This window comes from Scylla paramamosain, chromosome 11, assembly GCF_035594125.1.
Source record: "Scylla paramamosain isolate STU-SP2022 chromosome 11, ASM3559412v1, whole genome shotgun sequence".
Taxonomy (NCBI): Eukaryota; Metazoa; Arthropoda; class Malacostraca; order Decapoda; family Portunidae; genus Scylla; species Scylla paramamosain.
In genome coordinates, this window is record NC_087161.1 from 3,086,309 (window position 1) to 3,105,888 (window position 19,580).

The window sequence follows — 19,580 nt, forward strand, 5'->3', positions numbered from 1 at the left end:
CTTAGGTCATTTAATTTCGCATGGCTTAGGGGGGAAATTACCTATTCTGCCCCCATCTCCGTCTCTGCCGTCTCCCCACCCATACCCCCACCTGTCTACTATCCCGACCTGCCATCACCTCGCCAGCTGTCTCCTCGTGTACCATGACTGCCAGGTAAGTGTGGTTATGTTTTGCTGTCCACGCCTTGACGGACGGACAGACGGACGGACGAAAAAGGAAAAGAAAGGTAATATAAACATTTGAGCTTTTATTGATAGAAGTTACAAATAATAACAGTGAATAATAATGAGAGAGAATTGTGACTAGGAAGGAATTAAGAGAGGATGGAAAATAAACGAGAGGTAAGTGTGTGTGTGTGTGTGTGTGTGTGTGTGTGTGTTAAGACGACAGGACGCATGACTGGGTTTGTGTTTTAGATGTGTGTTTGTTTGTTTGTTTGTTTATCTGTTTTTTGCTGTTGTTGTAGGCTTTATTTGATGGTATAGTCAGTACTACTACTACTACTACTACTACTACTACTGTATCACCACCATCACCACTCTCACACACCTCCCCACCCCCGCAGAGGCAGCTAGGGGGCGGGGGCGCGGTGTCTGGAGGTCCGGATAGCTGCAGCGTGTACGAGGTGTGCTGCGCGGGGGGCGGAGGGCTGCTGGGGTCTGCCTCCACGCCCGGCAACACCTTGGGGCACCCGCGAGCCGCGCAATGTGGCCTGAAGAGCGGCGAGGCGTTGCGAGGCAGGATCAGCAGTCCCCAGCGAACGGATGGTGATGCAGACTTCGGTGAGTGATTTTTGTTTTACTTTCCTTTGTTCTATCATGATATGTTTGATTTTCTTGTTCTTGTACTTTTTTCTCCCTACTTCCTCCTCCTCCTCCTCCTTCTTTCTTTCTTCCCACTTTTTTTTTCTTCTCACCATTTATACCACCTTCTTCCACTTCCAACCCATAACTCCACATTTCCACCATCCACCCCTTACTGACCCCCGGCCCTCCTGCTGCGTTCCCCTGCAGGCGAGTACCCGTGGCAGAGCGCCGTGCTGAAGAAGGAAGGCGTGGACAGCGTGTATGTGTGTGCCGGGACCCTAGTGAGCGACAGGCACGTCCTTACTGCCGCCCACTGCGTCTCTGGGTACGTCAGGCGCTTGTGGTGGTGGTGGTGGTGGTGGTGGTGGTAGTGGTGATGGTGTCTTTCTTTCGTTCTTTGTTTGTTTATTTGTTTATTTCTTTGCTTACGTATTTATTTTTATTTGTTCGCTTTCTTTTTCTTATTGTTCTTGTTCGTCTTCTTGTTTTTGTTCTTATTTTTTTCCATGTTCTCGTTTTCTTTTTCTTTTTTGCTCTTGTTCTTGTTCCTGTTCTTGTTTTCTGTTTTTCCTTCTTTTCTTATTGTTTTTGTTCTGCTTGTTCTTGTTTTTTTTCTTCTTTTCTTCTTTCTTCTTCTTCTTCTTCTTCTTTCATCGTCTTTCATTTTCTTCTTCCTTCATATCCTCCTACTCCACCACCACCACCACCACCAGCACCACCACCATGCACATTATTTACTCGCCTTTCTAACACAGTTCAAATTACGAAAATAAGCACCGCATCCCGTCTCTCCTTTATCCCACGCATCTAAAACCACACCCACCGCACTATAAATATATACTCTCCATTAGACACAGCACACCTGATCACATACATCCACGAAACCCCAACAAAGAACCAAAATATCACATCCCTTCCTTCTGCTACTCCGTCAGGTACGCGGCGGGGGAGCTTCGGGTGCGCCTGGGGGAGTGGGACGTAAATAGTGATGATGAGTTTTACCCGTACGTTGAAAGTGATGTGAGCTCCCTGTACGTGAATCCTGACTACTTCTCCGGCAACCTGGTGAACGATTTGGCAGTAGTGAGGATGGCCACGCCTGTTGATTTGGCGCGCAGGTGAGGTGATGGGAGGGGATGGGGTGACGGAGGGTGGTGAAGGGGAGGGAGGGTGTTGTTATTGTTGATGGTGTTGTATAGGCCTTGTTTATTGTTGTAGTTGTAGTAGTAGTAGTAGTAGTAGTAGTAGTAGCAGTATTAGTAGTAGTAGTAGCAGAAGTAGTAGTAAAGGGCACAATGAAAAAAAAATATGTAGGAACTAGCAGCTTAAAAAAAAAAGTAAATAAATGAGTAGATAAATAAATAAGAAGAAAACGTCACGAAAATTAACTTAACTGTATGAGACAAGGATAATGAAGATAATAATAATGATGATGATATTAATAGCGTTTTTCTCCTTTCTCTCTTCTCCCCGCCCCTCCGTGCTCCCGCTAGCCCCCACATCGGCCCCATCTGCCTGCCACGCCAAGCTGATTTCACGGGGCGCCGCTGTTGGGTGTCCGGGTGGGGCAAAGACAGCTTCGGGGACGGCGGCCGCTACCAGAGTGTGTTGAAGGTGAGATAGGAGGAAGAGGAGGAGGAGCAGGAGGAGGAGGAGGAGGAATCAGTTGAAACATTTTATTATGGCTACAGCAAATACATATACGTACTTAAATATGAATATGAAATGTTGATTGTAGAAGGAGGAGGGAGAGGAGAAAGGAGAGGGAGAGGAGAAGGAGGAGGAAGAGGAAAAAGGAGAGGGAGAGGAGGAGGAAGAGGAGGAGGAGGAGGTGGAGGAGGAGGAGGAGGAGGGGTTGGAGAAGAAGAAGAAGAGTTGGAAGAGGAGTTGGATGAAGAGAACGAAGAAGAGGAGAAGAAGGTGGAGGAGTGAAGGTAGAGGGGAAGATAAATTAAATGACTCCACAACTAACTTTTTCAAACATACCGGTTTATATAATGTCCTAATACTCTCTCTCTCTCTCTCTCTCTCTCTCTCTCTCTCTCTCTCTCTCTCTCTCTCTCGCAGGAGGTGTCGATGAGCGTGGTGCCGCGGGAGGCGTGTGAGGCAGCCCTCCGCCTGACGCGCCTGGGCCCGCGCTACAGCCTGCACCCCGGCATGGTCTGCGCGGGCGGCGAGGCGGGCAAGGACGCATGCAAGGTGGGCGCTTTTCTCTTGTGTGTTTGTTATCACCTGTTGCTGTTTGTTGCAGTTGCTAGTATTGTTAGTATTAATCGTTATGTCAGTCTGTTTATACACTTATTTCGCTGTTGTTTGTTTGTTTTTCTTTATTTATTTATTTATCACTAATGTTTATCTTTGTTGGGCCTTGTTTTTGTTTGGTACGGCGCCTTAGTATTATTCATTCCGTTTATTTATCAGTTAATCAAGTTCCGGTTTTATGTTCTGCTTTCTTTCCTGTTTATTGTTATCCTTGCTGTAACCTGCTTTTTTTTTTTTTTGCGGCGTCTTAGTATTAATTATTCTGTCTGTCTATCAGTCAATAAATTTTGCTGTTCTTCCTCTGTGTCCTTTCCTGTTTGTTTTTTTTTTTTTTTCTCCCTATTTATCAGTGATGTTTATCTCTCCCACTCACCCAGTCATCCTGCATCTCTCTCCTCACCGCCATCCACACCTTTCCTTTCATCCTAGTCACCTCCCTCACATTCCCCCACTCAATCTACACTCACCTTTTTTTCTTCCATCAGTTTCCTTCTTCGCCTCTGCCTTCCCTTCTCTGCCCTCCATCTACATCCCTTTATCTACATCCATCAGTCTACATCAGCCTACATCCTCCCTTCCGTTCATCTTCCCCCTCCGTCCCACTCTTCCCTTCATCGCCCTTCACTCCTCCTCAGGGTGATGGCGGCGGGCCCCTGGCGTGTGAGGGGCCTGATGGGCGGTACCAGCTGGCGGGCGTGGTGTCGTGGGGCATCGGCTGCGGCGCCCCTGGTGTTCCTGGTGTCTATGTCAACATTCCGTACTACACCCCGTGGCTCCAGGATATTCTGCGCTTGTAGAGTAATTTCTTTTTTGTTCCTCAGTCGTTGAGTTCAGTTCCTTTCTTCCCCAGTCCCCGTTCCTTTCTTTTCCTGTCCCTTTTTTCTTTCCTCAGTCAACGCCTAAACCCTTCGCTTTCCCCATACTTCTGATTCTTTCCTTGCACCATATTATGAAACACTTCTGCGCCACACCTCCACTACATTCAAAAGGCTTTGCATAGTTGAAGTTAAAAATAGGTTTTCAGTAGTGTTTTTACGGTTCTAGTGACAGATTAACGAGATTTCTGCATTATGAACTGGAGGAACAGTCTTGAGAACCCGGCTGTGCATCTGTATGGCCTTGGAAAATAGTGGTGGAGAGAGCAAAGCGTTTCAGTATACGGGTCATAGAGTCAACGCCCTGCCCCCTTTATCCTTCAGACTCCATCCCTTCCCTAGTCACCGCCCTAACCCTCCACTCCTCCACCTTCCCCGCAGTCCTGAGTCTCTCCTTGACCCACTTTCGTACCTGCAAGTTACTCCCTGGTCGTGTGTTGTGTCCCTAACTCCCTCCCCTTATCCCTTCGCTCTCCCCAGTCCCCCACCAAGCCACTCCCCACCAAGCCTCGCCGTCTGCAGGAGTGAGGCGTCAAGGGGCGAAGTACAGTAGATTACATGGCGCCAAAGTACAGTACATGCTTCGTTGTTATTAGTAATATTTTATCTTTTTTGTTCCGGATTGCACATTTTTTGTTATGATCACTGCTGTTTGTAATTAGTTTTTTTTTATTGATTTTTATTCGTACATGAGTCATCTTGATTTTTTTTTTTCATTTGCACTTTTTTTTTGTTATGATCCGTTTCCTTATCATTAAGTTTTCTTCATTTTTACTCCCTTATGAAAAGTCTTCAATGTATTTTTTTTTCTCTCGAATTGCACATTTTTATTATGATTTCATGTTTATCATTAGTTTTCTTCATTTTATTCCGATATGAACCATCTCAAATGTGTTTTCATATGTAGGATGGCACAGACGGGGTGGGGCTGTTTGGGGGTGTGTTGGGATGACGCTGTGTTTATCCCCACAACGCCCCGCCTCCTCCCGCCCCGTCCCGTCCCCTGCCATATCCCCGAGGTCACGTTAGTAGTAGTGCTAGTGTTAATGAGTGCCGGGCTGCTGCTGGTCGGCTGGTCTGTCTGTAAATAAACATCTTAATGCTATCTAGCCACTTCTTACCCTACGAGTCTATTCCCCCCACCCACTTAGTGCTGTGAACCATAATATTATTCTGAAACACTCCTGTCCGCACCTCCACTTCATTCAAAAGGCTCTAGCTGAAGTGACACGGGGTTTAAGGGTCTTTTTACAGTTCTAGTGGCAGATTAACAAGATTTCTACATAATTCACAGGATAAACACCCTTGGGAACCCGGCTAAACATCTGTGGCCTTGGAAAACGGTTGTGGAGAGAGAGAGAGAGAGAGAGAGAGAGAGAGAGAGCAGTGTTTCTGAATGCTGCCTGTCGTTCCCAAACACTCCCTTACCTTTGTTGCTCTTCGGATTCCTTTACCTTTTGTGCTCACCCTTCCCTTTCTCCGTCCCTCTCCCCCGCGAACCTTTGTTATGATCCCTACTCAGGTGTTCGCCTCCCCCCCCCACTCATTCTGTACCCGCCCGTCTGTATTATGTAAGGTTCAAGGTCTGGTGAAAGTCAGACACTCTCTCTCTCTCTCTCTCTCTCTCTGTCTGGCTAAATTTAACCGGCATTTTTATCGTTTTGGTTTATTTGTAGCCAAAAAATCACCGTAAATATATATTTTTTTAATAACGATTGTCTCAGTGCTCAATAAACTAGATTCAGAAGGAAAGGTAATAATAAGACTGAGGCGATGGATGATAAAGAAAACAGCTCGTCGTAAGAAGCTCCGATCAATTCCTTAATTCGAAACAAGTCACGGAGAACAAAACGCGAAGCAACTCATCACTCAGAGCTTCGACACCTTCACTGAATCAAATCGTGTCCACCATTTGCTGACTGGCAGTACTCACATCACCAGCCAAGGAAGTTAGAGAGAGTGATTACGCTTTTTTTTTTGTCCGTTATAGTTAAGTTTCCATATTTGTGGCAAATTATTAGAGCACATAACACATTAGACTGCACAGGGACGCAGAATGAAAGGTGGGAATACGCTGCTGTTCTGTATATGCCTGGAATAATGAGGTGTGTGTGTGTGTGTGTACTGGTCTTTGATTGTTCAGCTGTAGGGAGCAATCAAAAATGTATATGTTTAGGACATGCCCTTAACTTAACCTTTTCATTGCCACGACCAGTCTTTGTTCACATTCGCACCACTAAAAAGAAAAAAAAAGTATACAGAGAGAGAGAGAGAGAGAGAGAGAGAGAGAGAGAGAGAGAGAGAGAGAGATGAATTCCATCTTTCCTAGACAACATAATCTAAAAAGACTGTAGTACAAAGATAATAGTCTAAAAAAGAGTAGATACATAGTTATGGAAAAAAGTCTAGTAATGAAAGGGATAAGGATTTTATATTTTCACGTGACACTCGCTTGTTATTTGCCTCAGGGTTGTGTAGGTCTTCCATGTCGTGGGCAGAGGTACCCGTGGGTCTGATGAGTCCATGGGAATCCTACTGACTGAGCAGTAGTTGTTCATTATGACTGGCCTGGGTCTTGTCATATAGGGGTCTATCTGTCTTTCAGCTGTTGCCTTGTGAGATACCACTGCAGCCAGTCTGTTAGAAATAGAGATAATTATGTCATCTTGTGAGTGATTGATCCAGAGGTGAATATAAGGACAGTAGTTAAAGCCATCCCATTGCCTACATGGAGTTTATTGGGATTAGTTATTAAGAGAAGGCTCGTCACTAGTCTCCACCACAGCCCGAATGAATATGCTCTGGAAGTTCTTGATGCTTACTGAACAGCCCTGTGTGAATAGACTTTCGCAGGAATTCCTCTCCGTCCAGGCAGGTCACCGTGCTCTCTGGTTGATGAGTGTGTTACTGGAGAGGAGGATGTGCTTATTATAGAGGAGACTGGGGGTCGGGGAGGCAATAACACCAAGAAATGACGCCATCACGTACTTTGTTCCTCGGTTGGTGCAGCACGTCTCCTTTAATCTCCCAGCTTAGGCTGGACAACTCGTTAGCGTCAGGTTAACGTACCTGTTGCATGGACGCACAGCACGATTGTTCTCAATCTAAGTTCCTGACTAAACTATGACTTTTTCAGCGTGGTTATAAAGCGCATCCTTATGTGTCCGCCTCCTCTTCTGATTGGATGCTGTGCTTTCTAATAATTATTTTTCTTTCCTGTTTTTTATTGGCATATTCTCTTGAATTTTTCCCCCGAGAGCTGTCCTATCTTGGACGCAATGAATAAGTAAATCTACGCCACACATGGTGGTGCGTGGGCATAGCAGGCTGAGTACCGCGCGGCGGGACCGCCTAGGATGAACTCATGCATAGAGTGGCCATGCGGCAGGGGCGTTCCTGCCGTGGCAATGATGCGGTGTTGGGCAGCGCCCATGCCGCGCGATTTCGCCACTCAGTGTGACACCAGCTTTATAATGATGCCCTTACGTTCTTGAAATGCAGGTTTCTCTTGTAGTGCTCAATACCCTTAGTTCAATACAGTGTCTGGCTTCCTCCATCCATGTAGACAGAATGCTGTGCCTCTTGTAAGCAATATACTGATAGTTATAAATGTATTGTAAGATGGGTATGCAATATTTCACATATTTTGCAAACGTATTTCTTATTCACGAGATGACAATTCACTACAGAGAATCTTGTGAGCCAGGATGACCAGTCACCAGTCACCAGTCTGAATATTGATGACTGTTGATCTTGAGAATGGGTTGCCACTGCTTCCGGGGTGACATTCATGCTTTTCATGGCCACCAGTGCTTCAAAGGCCGTGTTGCTCATATATGTCAAACTCCACATTCCTCACCTGTGCCTGTATGGGCAGACTTATTAAAGAGATGCTGCAGAGTAACATACCATTTGACTGTGTATATGCCAGTCATCTCTTGAGTGGTGTATTTTTACCAGTTATTCATCAGCATACATGATTTCAGTGCAGGACAAGCCTTTTCCTGATGGTAAGGGTCCTTGTCAAATGGCTCACCATATTGGCTTAGGGCAGCTTGGGTATCTAGATATCTGCAAGATCAATATTCCTTCCAACATTCAGTACCTCTTCTGTGCAATGAACATGGCCTGGCTGGAAATAAGACTGAAGGCTGGCCAACAACCGAGTGTATGGTACTACAGCTGGTATACTTAAGCTTAAAAAAAAAAAAGTATTCAAAGTTGGATGTGAGGAAGGTGGAAGAATTAAGAATAAGAGTAAGTTGGAAGATCTCAGGATAAGGGCAAAGAGATGGAGTGGTGATATGCAAAGTGGGATATGTAATGCCTAACAAAAGGACATAGAGTTTGATATAGGTGTCAAAATTACCAGCATAATGAGAGGGGGAAGGCATTGGGGTAAATATGAAAACACTATTAAGGATATTAATGTTTTTACTAAGGAAATAATTTGAAGCTTGGTCAAGTGGATATAAAGTTGGATATAGAAAAGATGTAAGTCTCTAAGAAAGTACAGGAACAAGTGAGAGATGAAAGAAAGGTGAATAATTTGAAGAATATTGCCTTACACACACACAAAAAAAAAATAATAATAATAATTTAAGAGTTTTTATGTAAGGGCACTGGACAAGAACAGAAAAAAAAAAGGGAGAGAAATAAAGGCCCATTAAGGTGCCAGTTGTGTTGCCAAGAAAGTACAGGAGGCAGAGGTGTCAGTCAGGCCAAAGGAAAGAGGTCTCAGGGCCACAGAGAAGAGGTATCAATAAGAGCCAGGAGGAAGAGGTCTCAGGGCCAAGGGGAAGAGGTACAGTAAAGGGCCAAGAGGACAAAATATCAGTATCAATAAGGGCAAGGGGGCAAGGTACAGGTGAGGGCAAGGAAACAGCATGAACAGGGCAGCACAGGGCAAGCAGACTCTCCCGAACAATGACACTGTTTATTTCACCGCTACACAGCACGAAGCACACTGGTTCACTAGAGGTGGCTCATAATAAAAGTAACTGGTTCACAAATCAATGCCCATAGGGTTGGTGGCCTCTACACTACAGGGCGGCCGAGAGAGACACGCCGAGGCTGGTTGGCTGGGAGGGAAAGACAGACATGGCAACTAATGTTATTAACAGCTGGTGTGAGAACATCTTGATTTGGAATGGTAGTATTTCTGGGAACATGACAATACTGTAGAAGGTGAATACTGTACATTTAATTGTCCTTAGACCTTGTGTATGGTTTGAGTTCTAATATACGGTACTAGTATGACAGTGTTGAACAGAGGAAGTGGTATAATAAATGGAAACCTCGTAGACAAAATGTGCAAGAGATTTAAATTTCCAATGGTAGTCTTTAGGTTCCAATGGTGAATGGGAGATTATAGAACAACAATGAAATAATAAATGATCAAATAATATATAATACTAAATAAAATATCAATAAAATTTTAGTAACCAACAATGGCTCCGATAATCTGGTCAAATAAAGCTATCTATTGTAAAAATAAACAAAGACAAAGGTCGATAAAAGCATCTCTGCAATATAATTCTGCCGCTCAAAACAGTCTACAAACAGATAAACAGAACAGGACAAAAAATAAAACAAGAGCAACACAACCCTGGGGAGGACACAAGGACAGTCTAACTCCCAGTGAAGTTGTCTGGCTGACAGCTAATGCACGCTACAGTCAGGTACTATCAGTGTATCTCTACCCGAGGACACACCCAGCCCCTCCACCCTAGCTACACTCACACAGACACACACACACACTCACCCACCCACTCATGCAGACACGACATTCATCAAGCTATGCGGTGAAAGACACATTAGTTTTGCGCTGTAAGCTGAGAAAAGTGTTACTCAACTACCCTCTACACACGACTACATCTGTGGGTTCCTCTGGGTGCTACAACAGCAGTACGAAGCCTACGAGCTGCCTACAACTCACTACAAGCGCTGGGAACAGAGCTGGACGACTCTGATGATAAAACACAGCAAGCGGCTATGGTTCTGGCAATTATGTGTACAAATAAATGTAGAAATGTTTAAAAGAAACTCCTGCATAGCTTTGTTCTCACTGCAACAGTGTGTCAAGCTTTCACGTAACATAATGCTGGGGTGAATTTGTTTATAAAATACCCAACATGCTTACAGCTAACGAGACAACCTCCTCCAGCAGGCAGGGTGACGCCTGATAGGGTGGCCGTTACCAACCTTACAAATGTAGTGATCTGGGAAGGAGATTTTCAGGTTTAAATGTCCACCACAGGCTGAGACTCTTTCACCACAACTGCCTCCTCTGTACCACGTTCCTTCACCGTTACATACATACTCTTCTAAGTTTACTCTGCTACGTTACTCTCCTAATATGGCATCTCCTTACAGCAGCATGCAGGGAAGCCTTGTTCTGACACCCCGGGACTGAGAGGCACTTGCTGACGCACCGCCACTCAGCGGCATCACTCGCCACTCGTCTCAGTCCCAACACTGGTCACCCTGAGTAAGACAGGTGCACCATCTCTCCCTCTTTGTTGACACACTCTAACACATCAAGTTGTGTCAGAACAAAGTTTTCCTGCAAATACAGATTGTCTCTAACCTGAACACTCACAATATAGCACTATTAAATTTCAATAATCTACATTTTATCTATTGCCACAGTTTTACTTCTTAAAATAATGCCAATATGAATGCTCAATATATTTGCTTTTGTCCTAAACTTCCTTCTTATAATAGACATATGTAATTTGTAATAATTTGTAATATCAGTCAACAATAAAACCTAACTTATCACAGTCTTCTCATAGCTTGCACTGTAAACTACTGAATAAGCAAGTATGTAGGTACTTTACCAACACTTCCCTTGCACATCACTTGTCACTTACTCTCAACCTTTGCACTTTGATGCTCGCCAGAGCTGAGTGGGAGGGGGAGTTTGTCTGAGGCAGTGCACACGTATGCTGCACCGGCTGGTCCAGCTGTGGTGTTGCTAATGAAACACGGGTGAAATGCAGGTGCTCCCAACGTGGTCTGAGATTCAAGTCATGAACACAGTAACCCGGTAGAGCTGCCAAACTTACAGCACTCCTGGACACTTCCCTCTCAATGTCTGAAACTTGATGCCTTCTACTTGGCAAAAAATATCATGTCAAGCTTGCAAGATTTGTTTCACCGGCTGAATACTGCACTTGTCACCTGCACTCACAGCTAGCTGGTGGTGGCCACTCCGTCCCTCACGCCTCCCTGCTGCCCACCCTCCTCACCGCTGCCCCTGCTGCTGCCCTGCTCCCCAGGGTATCCTGGGGCACCATCCAGGGCTGCCTCCTGCCCTCCACTTGGGGTGGCCAGGTGGTATGTGGATCTGCAGTGGATTTCTTCTTTAACAGCCTCCATTTCTCTGCTTGTAGGGAGCAGGAGACTGCAACTGGTCCTGCCTTGTGCTTCTTTCCTCTCTTTGCTCATGAGGGAGACACCCAGCTCAGGTTTGCCATTCAGTTCCTCACTGGCAACTGCTCCACTTTTGCTGCCTGATTTTTGTACAATTTCCGCTTCCCTGGACACACTTTGATTACCCGTTTCCCTGGTGCTATTTATGCGCTGGAAAATTGGTGCTTCATTATGACTGGCCATGTCCTTTCCTGCCTTGGTGCTGCTGGAAAGGTTGATGGCACCATGGCTGTCATGGATGTCTGCGGCACTCTCCTCCACCATACAACCACTGCTGCTCACTTCCTTACTCTCTGCCTCCTTGCCTACTGAGATGTGCATGGGCATTGTGCTTTCCCTTCCCTCCATTTTCATCCCTTTTACATTTTCTGTCATGGAAGGGCTGGAGGTAATATTTCCATTTTTCTCAGTGACTTTATCTGTGCTGATGGTGAGAGCACTGGCTTCACTCCCCTGCTTTTCCCTGCCAGTACTGGAGATGCTTTTTTCCCTGTCATCTTTAATCTTTTCAGAGATGGAGGGACTTGAGGTAATATTTTCTTCTCTATCCTCTTTTGTTTTATCTGGTGCTGAGGGGGTAGAGGTAATTTCCTCACTTCCTTCCACCTCTCCTTTCGTTTCGTTGTCTGTAGCAGAGAGACTGGAAGCAGTTTTTCCACCCTCCTCTGTTTCCTTATTAGTAGGCAGAGTAGAGACGTCCATTTCCCTTCCTTCTACTTTACCCTCTGTTTCCTTATCTGTGCTAGAGAGACCTGAGGTAATGTTGTCCTTGTTCTCCTTTTCCTCCTTGTCATGGTCTGCCAGGTCTGGGGCATCGGCAGGCATGTCCTTCCCTGCCTCCCCGGGCGTCACCACCGTGGCTGACACCTTGCGGATCACCAGGGAAAGCGGGGACTCCTCGGAGGAGACGCACTCATAGCTGGACTTGGCCGTGGCGTGGCGCTCTATGGCTCTCAGCAGGCGGTGGTGACGGGCGGAGTGGACGCGGCGGTGGCGGGAGAGAGCGGTGGCAGTGGTGAACGCAGCTGTGCAGTCAGGACAGGCGTGGGGGCCGGGTGTGCGGTGGTGCTTGTCATGGCTCCGCAGTGCTGCTGCTGAGCTGAAGAAAGCGCCACACAGCTTGCAGGCAAAGGGCGCGGCCTCATTGTGGCGGCGGATGTGGCGCTCCAGGTGGAAGGCGCGGCGGAAGGTGAGGTGACACAGGTGGCACTCCAGGGGCTTGTCTCCCGCCTGGTGGATGGCTTGGTGCCGTGCCAGGTCTGAGGGTGTGAAGAAACGCATTCGGCACTCCTGGCAGGCATGTCGGCGCTCACCGCTGTGCCGCCGCACATGGAGCTGCAGGTGGCACTTGCGCATGAACCCAGCACCGCACAACTCACACAGGAAGGGCCGCTCCCCGCTGTGGGTGCTGGCGTGCCGCTTCAGCTCCGTGGCTGACCTGAAGTTGAAGGGACACAGGTGGCACTTGTGGGGCCGCTGTGGCATTGCAGCGGCCCCATTGCCCTCGCCACCACCACCACCGCCACCACCAGCCTTGCCTGGCCGCCGCTTCTTGGTGGTGGCTGCCTTCCTGCCACGCCTGTTCACTGCCGGCTTGCACTCCTGTGGCTTGCACACAGGAGGCTTTGGGGGAGGCGTGACGACTGGCTTATCTGCAGGCTTCACCTCTTCTTTCTTGACGTTCCTCTCAGGAGTGTTTCCTGGCTTTGTCTGTGCATCCTGCTTTTGCTTGAGTGCCGCCTGGGCTGCCAAGGCCTGGCGCTCCTTTTCCATCTGGGCCAGACGGTTAGCCTCATTCCTCCTGCGGCAGGCATCACACGTGTTCTTGCCCTTGGGGTTGTTAGCTGGCACCACCCATGCTGTCCGTGGCTCCCCCATGGCTGCAAACCCCGTCCCTCCCCCTTTGTTGCTGACGGGTGAGGTGGGTGCTGTCCTGCCGGGGGTTGGTGGCATGCAGTGAGGCTTACTGCCTGGCTGAGTCACCAGTGTTCCTTCCTTGGTTGGTGTCATCGGTGGGCTGGGCTTTCCTGACTCAGCCTTCACCGGTGTGTGGCACGGCCCGGTCTTGGCAGCAGCCTGTGATGACCCAACCTGTGGTGAGGCCTTGTCCTGCTCATCCTGGGCCGTCACCTCTTCTGGCTGGGAGGCTGCTGAGTCGTCATCTGGCAGTGAAACAAACACCTCTCCCTCTGCCTCTGTGAAGGTCACATCACAGGCCACAAGGGGCGGCTCACAATCAGAGTCATCAGAGTCCCCGTCAGCATCCTGGGGAGGCCCAGTGGTGCGGCCTGGCTGGGTGCCCACACTGGCTGGGGTGGCAGACCCCTCCATGGGGCCTCCAGGGATCAGTGAGTGGGACAGCAGGCGACTCACCTCTCCCAGCAGCAGCAGGTGACTCAGATTGGCCTCAGGGTTGAACAGGCTGGGTGGGAAGAGGCTGTGCTCCAGCTGGCTTGACTGGCTGCCACTCTCGTCATGCTCCTCCACTCGCTGCTGCTCCTGCACTTTCAGGAAGGGGATGCGGTCTTCCTCGTCACTCTCGAAGCACTCCACATCATCCTCCAGCTCCACAAAGGAATAGCTTCGCTGCCGCAGGTTTCGCTTCTTGATGATGCACACCGTCTTGCCACCCGGCCGGTACGTTGAGTCTGGCTTGTTCTTCTTGTTGCGGCGGCCATTCTTCTGGGCGTCCTTGGAGGAAGTCTGGTCCTTGCCCTCCCCCTTGGTTTCCCCAGCCTCCCCCTCCCCCTCCCCATTCTCCCCCTCGCCGGGCCGCTTGGTGCCAGGGACCTGGTGGGTGCGGCGCTGGTGGCGCAGGAGGCAGGAGGATGTCACAAAGCAGACCCCGCAGTCATTACAAGCATGGCGGCGGTCCTCTACATGGCGGCGGGTGTGCACCTCCACATGGTCCTTCCTCTTGAAGCAGCGGTGGCACAGGCGGCACTGGTATGGCCGCTCCCCGCTGTGCACGCGGCCATGGCGAGACAGCTCATACGGCGTCCTGAAGGAGGTGTCACACTGGCAGCACTTGTGGGGCTTCTTGCCAGGCTCACATCCCCCTAGGCACTCCCCTGGCTCCCCACTGTCCTCACTCAGGAAAGCGTACTCGTCCTTGATGGCCTTGTCTGCTACCATGGTGGTGTCATCGCACTGTGTCTCGATGCTCACCATCTCAGGCTTCACCCGGGGAGAGCAAGAGGAGCCACTCACTTCCAACTTCCCCTCATCACCCTCCCCCTGACACTCCTTGGCTATCTTCTTGTCTTCCTCCTTCATTACATCTTCCTGCTTTCCTTCACTGTTCTCTGGGCACTGCTGGGGCTCTGCAACCTTCTCTGTGTCTGCACCTTTATCCTGCCCCTCTCCCTTGTCTTGGCTCTCCTGCTTGATACCTGGCACCCTTGAACTCTCTTCATCTTTACCTGCAGTCTCACAGATTTCCTTCTTCATGGGTGGCACTGGAGGGTTGTCTGTGGGATGAGCCTTACCGAAAAAAGTCTTCAAACCTTCTGTCTCTCTGCTGTCTTTGTCTTGCCTTACTGTTGACAATGGCAGGCTCACAGTGTTGCCATCAGACCCTCCCTTCACAGCTGGCTCTGTTTGACTCACGGCACTGTCTCTCTTCACAGTCTCTGCCTGCAGGTCATGAGTACCAACACTTTGGCTCATCGTCTTGGCAGGTGCTGCTTTCACCGACAAGGCCCTCTCATGAGGTTCTGGTTCACAAGCTCCTTCATCTCCTGTCCTGGTGGTGACACTCTGGCTTGGTGTCTTCAAGAGTGCATAGTTTACTGGCTCAAGCACACTGTTGTGGCTCTCTCTTGGCATACTTGTCACACCTGTGGTCTCTGTCAGACTGTCCTGTCTTATCCTCTTGATATCTATCCTGCTGGGCAATCCTGTAGCACCATCCTGACTCAACCTCTTGCTGGCCAGTGTGTTCACTAAGTCTGTGATGTTGCCTTCACTAACCTTCCTGCCAGTTGTCACATCAGGGATGCCTAAAGCACTGTCTTTCTTTAGTTTCTTGATGCCAACCTCACTTGGCACCTCCAGACTCATGCCATCCTGGCTCACCCTCTTGGTAGCTGCCATATTTGGTACCTCAGCTCCACTGTTCTGGCTCTCTCTCTTGGCATCCATCACACTCCCTGGCACAGCAGCACCAAATCTTGTGGCAATGATGTGGCTGTCTCCCCTCGCTGCACTGAAAGTCCTTGTGTCACTCCTCTGGTTCTCTCCCTCCACACTGGGCACCTGCAAGCTCCCTGAGGTGATGTTATGACTTGCTCGTTTAAAACTTGATGAACGTGACAGATCCCAGCCATCTTTCCTAAAGATGGGAATCTTGATCCTTCCTATAGTCAATTTTTCTTTCCCTTCTTGAATGCAAGGCTCATCCTCACGTCCTGGGCCCTTCTCATGGCCCTCCCTCTTGAAGGATGGCACTCGAACACTCCCTATGGCACCACCTTTAACACTTGGTATCTGCAGACCACCCCTGGCTGGGCTCACATCCTCCACTTTGGTGAGCTCTGCCACACTGAACCCTCTTGTGCCGTTGCCCTGAGTTCCCCCCACAACAGCTGGCACCTGCAGGCTCCTTGTGGCACTGTCTTGCTCCCCTTTGATTCCTGTGCCCCCTTCCCCATTGTGGCCTGACATGCCTCCTGGCCCCACACTGACGGGTGCCCCGGGGGTCAGCTCCCTGCCGTCACACTCCCCCTTCATCCTCACTGTTCCTTGTGACAACTTGCAATGCCCACTAGGCACTGAAATTCCAAGCTATTTTCAGCCTTAGCCTCCAAATGAAGATTACAATTACAAATTGGTTTCCACCAGTTTTAACCTATTTACAAAAATCATGCAATCATAAAATGACCAACAAATATTTGTATTTAGAATAAATTGGTCTATGTCATGTAAAGATTTGCTAACTATAAAGCCTGACATGTTGACTGGTAACTAAAATGTGACAGAAATCAAATATAAAAATAATCATTACCAATATTTGCTACATTCTATCTTGAGTACTGCACTAAACATTCATAATAACATCAATAAAACATATGCAATGGTAAAATCAACAGTTCTGCACTACTGCAACTGAGATGAAAACTGTGCATGTCATTGTCCTCTCCAAGTGTGAGGTGACAGGATGTGGGGGAGCTGGTCTTCTGTGGCAGCACCTGTAGTGGCAGCAGGCTGACACACTGCTCTTGATTGATGGGCGTCGCCCCGCAGGCCAGCCTGCCAATCCTGGCAGGGTGACTGGTGCTGCTGCAGGCTGGCACACAACTCTTGGCCAGCTGACACAGTGGTCTCACCTGAAGTAAAACACACACGTCTCACTGACCAAACTACAACTCCTCAATACAAGTTCCCAATGAGTGATGATTACATGGAATTGCACAGGACAGATGGCTGGCAGCTTGTTGGTGTACGATGAGGGCACCAACTGAATGACGAACTGAAGACAGAACAGAGCAAGAGCACCAAGAAACAGCTGCATCACTCAAATGTAACACAGAACAAAATAGTGATAATGTAAACTACCAACTTCTACTTCACATTCATCAATACTACTGGAAAATAAATTTCTATGTTCATTTTCTTAAATTTGATTGTTTTAACATGAGATGACATAAAAGTTGTGTGGTAATTGTATGAAAATAATAAAACAAAACAGTAGACATAGGTATATAAAAAAACTTTTTTTTACTTCATCTTCATATCACACTCCTTCACTGCCCAGATGGCCTTTGTATGCACCACTACTCCCCACATTGGCCACACACCAGTGCCCAGGGGACCTACAAGTGTCTCCCAATTACCAGTCTAGGCAAAGTTCCCTGATCTCCTTAACCTTTTTCATAACTCACCACCACACAAGCATCTGCACCACTTCCTGTGCTAATCACATTTCCCTCACAAGAAAGTGAGAAGAAAAGAAAGAACTCACCCATTTAGGTTAATATGATCTTCTCTGTCACTCTTACAGATTGTTCATTTAAACACTGCAATATTCTTCAAGCTGCCTAATGTCCACAGGTAACCTTCAAGCTTCCCTTTGCCAGACTAACTATACAAATAAGAATGAAGGCCTGTGCTCACTTTGTTTATTGTGTAACTACGCATCTTCCTTTTCTTAATGATGCATGTTATATTCTTTTTACCTTCTCTCTCTCTCTCTCTCTCTCTCTCTCTCTCTCTCTCTCTCTCTCTCTCTCTCTCTCTCTCTCTCTCTCTCTCTCTCTCTCTCTATATATATATATATATATATATATATATATATTACTTTTGTCCAATATGCTGCCAGAAACATTTCTTCTGAACATTATCTGAATAAACATCCCTCTATTTTTAACTGGTTCTGACTTAAGGTGTCCACCACACATTCCCCATCCTTTCCAATATTTCCATTCCCTCTGTGTCAACCATCTGCCCTACACCATCCAGTATTCTTTTTGTAAGCACTGTTAATGCATCCTCTACCTTCCTGTAATGTATTCTCACAGCACTCAGCATCAACAGAGTGGCAGCATGATGAGGCTCACCATGAAATCAGGCAGCTGAAGCCTTGCAGGTCAGTGACCCAGCAGAACCAAGGTCAGGAGACTTCACTGGTTTTGTTGGCACTCACTCACTGCTTCATCACTGACTGCTAATGACCTGTACTTGCCATATTAAGAGGATTAACTCCTTGTCATTGATATCTTAATATTTTTCCCTTCCTTGTCTATAATTTTTCAGCTATTTACGTCAGTGCAGCATACAGTACCCCCTCAAGAAAAATCAACAGGTGCCATGATGTTTGCTTCATAAGTGAGGTCGTGCCTGATTTTAAATGATGCAATTTGATGATTTCACTTTAAAAACATTTAGTATAGAGTTATATCTAATTTTTAACTCTTGTGAGTGATACAAAGCTATTTCATGTATGAGCATGTGCAAGTATGGCCACCACAGTGTGTCACTAAATCAATTCAGGTCTCATAATACAAATTTCCTGCTTCCTACTGGTGACAAAAAAAATAGCCTTCAGCCACAGGGACCTTCATGGCTTGACTGGCGGCACTGTGCAGCCTGAGTGTCCCGTGGTGAGTCTGATCCCAAGGTGCTCCCCTCTCAGGACATAACACTTCTGATCAATCTCTCAGGATTCTAAAACATGAATGAAGCCTGTTGGATGTCACACCAGCAGCCAACAGAAGCACAATATATGGATCAATGTGCCCAATATGATGCTAAGACCCCTTTTATGCCCCCCCCCCCCAGACCCTACTGCCCTTCCATCAGACACTTCTTTTAACCCTTTCAGTGCAACATGTAACAAATCACAGCATTAAAGGTGTGGTAGAAAATTTTTACAGGAACTACAATAAAAAAAGTGATTCGAGCACAAATTCCTGGCATGTACAATGTTGAAAGATGACTATAGAACGAAAAAAGAAAAAGAAAAAAAAGGTCTCTTAGTACTATGAGATAAAGGAGTGGTAGGTCAAATAGCAGTGAAAGAGTTAATTAAAGTTACAGTTGGTTGATTTCAGTTCCGCAATCCATCCCAGCCCTCGGTCCTCCCCGTCCCCACCGCTCAGGGCCTCACACTCACACGTCAGCCTGAGGGTTGGTGCTGTCTGTCCCGTCCTGAGGGTGGTGGGCTGCCGTCTGTGTGCTGCATCCCATCCTGGCGTGGGCTCCTTCCTTCAGCCGCTGCTCACCCACCAGTCTGCAATCCAAAGGGAGTTGTGACACACACACACACACACCTTCATTATGTAGGCATTGTTATCCACTCTTTATCTCATGTTATGGCTTTATTTCTAATACTGCTTTTAGGATAAGTCACTCAGAAGACACAGTATGCTAGACTTTAAAGATAAACTATACACAACCCTGCTCAGCTGCCTCAAAGCATTCACTGAGGCCTGTGTGGCATTATACTGACTGTGCTGAGGATTCTAAACGTGATCTTAGTGAAAATATCAACTAATGTGGTGGCAACAGAAGAGGCTATCCATTATCAAACTTAATTCTAATGGATAATGTTTAAACATGATGTTTCTGAGGGAAAAAGGGAGTACATTTGCCTCACAAGGTTGAATCAAGATAAATCCCTCAGTAATTTCATATCTGACCACAGCCATTGATGTGTGCAGCAGCAGGCTTGTTGCACTGTGCAGCTGGGCAGGGTGCAAG

The 19,580-nt window shown here is 47.4% G+C and overlaps 1 protein-coding gene and 1 long non-coding RNA gene across 3 annotated transcripts; one reads left to right on the plus strand and one right to left on the minus strand.

Moving 5' to 3' along the window:
• The first annotated feature begins 5,734 nt into the window (after positions 1-5,734).
• Positions 5,735-19,053, plus strand: LOC135104838 (uncharacterized). The gene is made up of 3 exons (XR_010270558.1): positions 5,735-6,007; positions 17,900-17,967; positions 18,932-19,053. It is a non-coding gene; the product is annotated as an uncharacterized LOC135104838 (long non-coding RNA).
• On the minus strand, positions 8,867-19,116 carry LOC135104834 (uncharacterized). 2 transcript variants are annotated; one of them, XM_064012499.1, is made up of 2 exons: positions 18,994-19,116; positions 8,867-16,708 (listed from the first exon to the last, which is right to left on the minus strand). In XM_064012499.1, the coding sequence occupies exon 2, from the start codon at positions 16,110-16,112 to the stop codon at positions 11,142-11,144; it is 4,971 nt and encodes a 1,656-aa protein (XP_063868569.1). In that variant the 5' UTR covers positions 16,113-16,708; positions 18,994-19,116; the 3' UTR covers positions 8,867-11,141. The 2 variants fall into 2 exon arrangements, with proteins under 2 accessions (XP_063868569.1, XP_063868570.1); XM_064012500.1 differs by lacking the exon at positions 18,994-19,116 and adding an exon at positions 17,939-18,628.
• Between the last annotated feature and the right edge of the window lie 464 nt (positions 19,117-19,580).

Excerpts from the sequence above, each read along its gene's own strand:
- LOC135104834 (XM_064012499.1), bottom strand. The coding sequence starts at position 16,112 with ATGAAGGGGGAGTGTGACGGCAGGGAGCTGACCCCCGGGGCACCCGTC.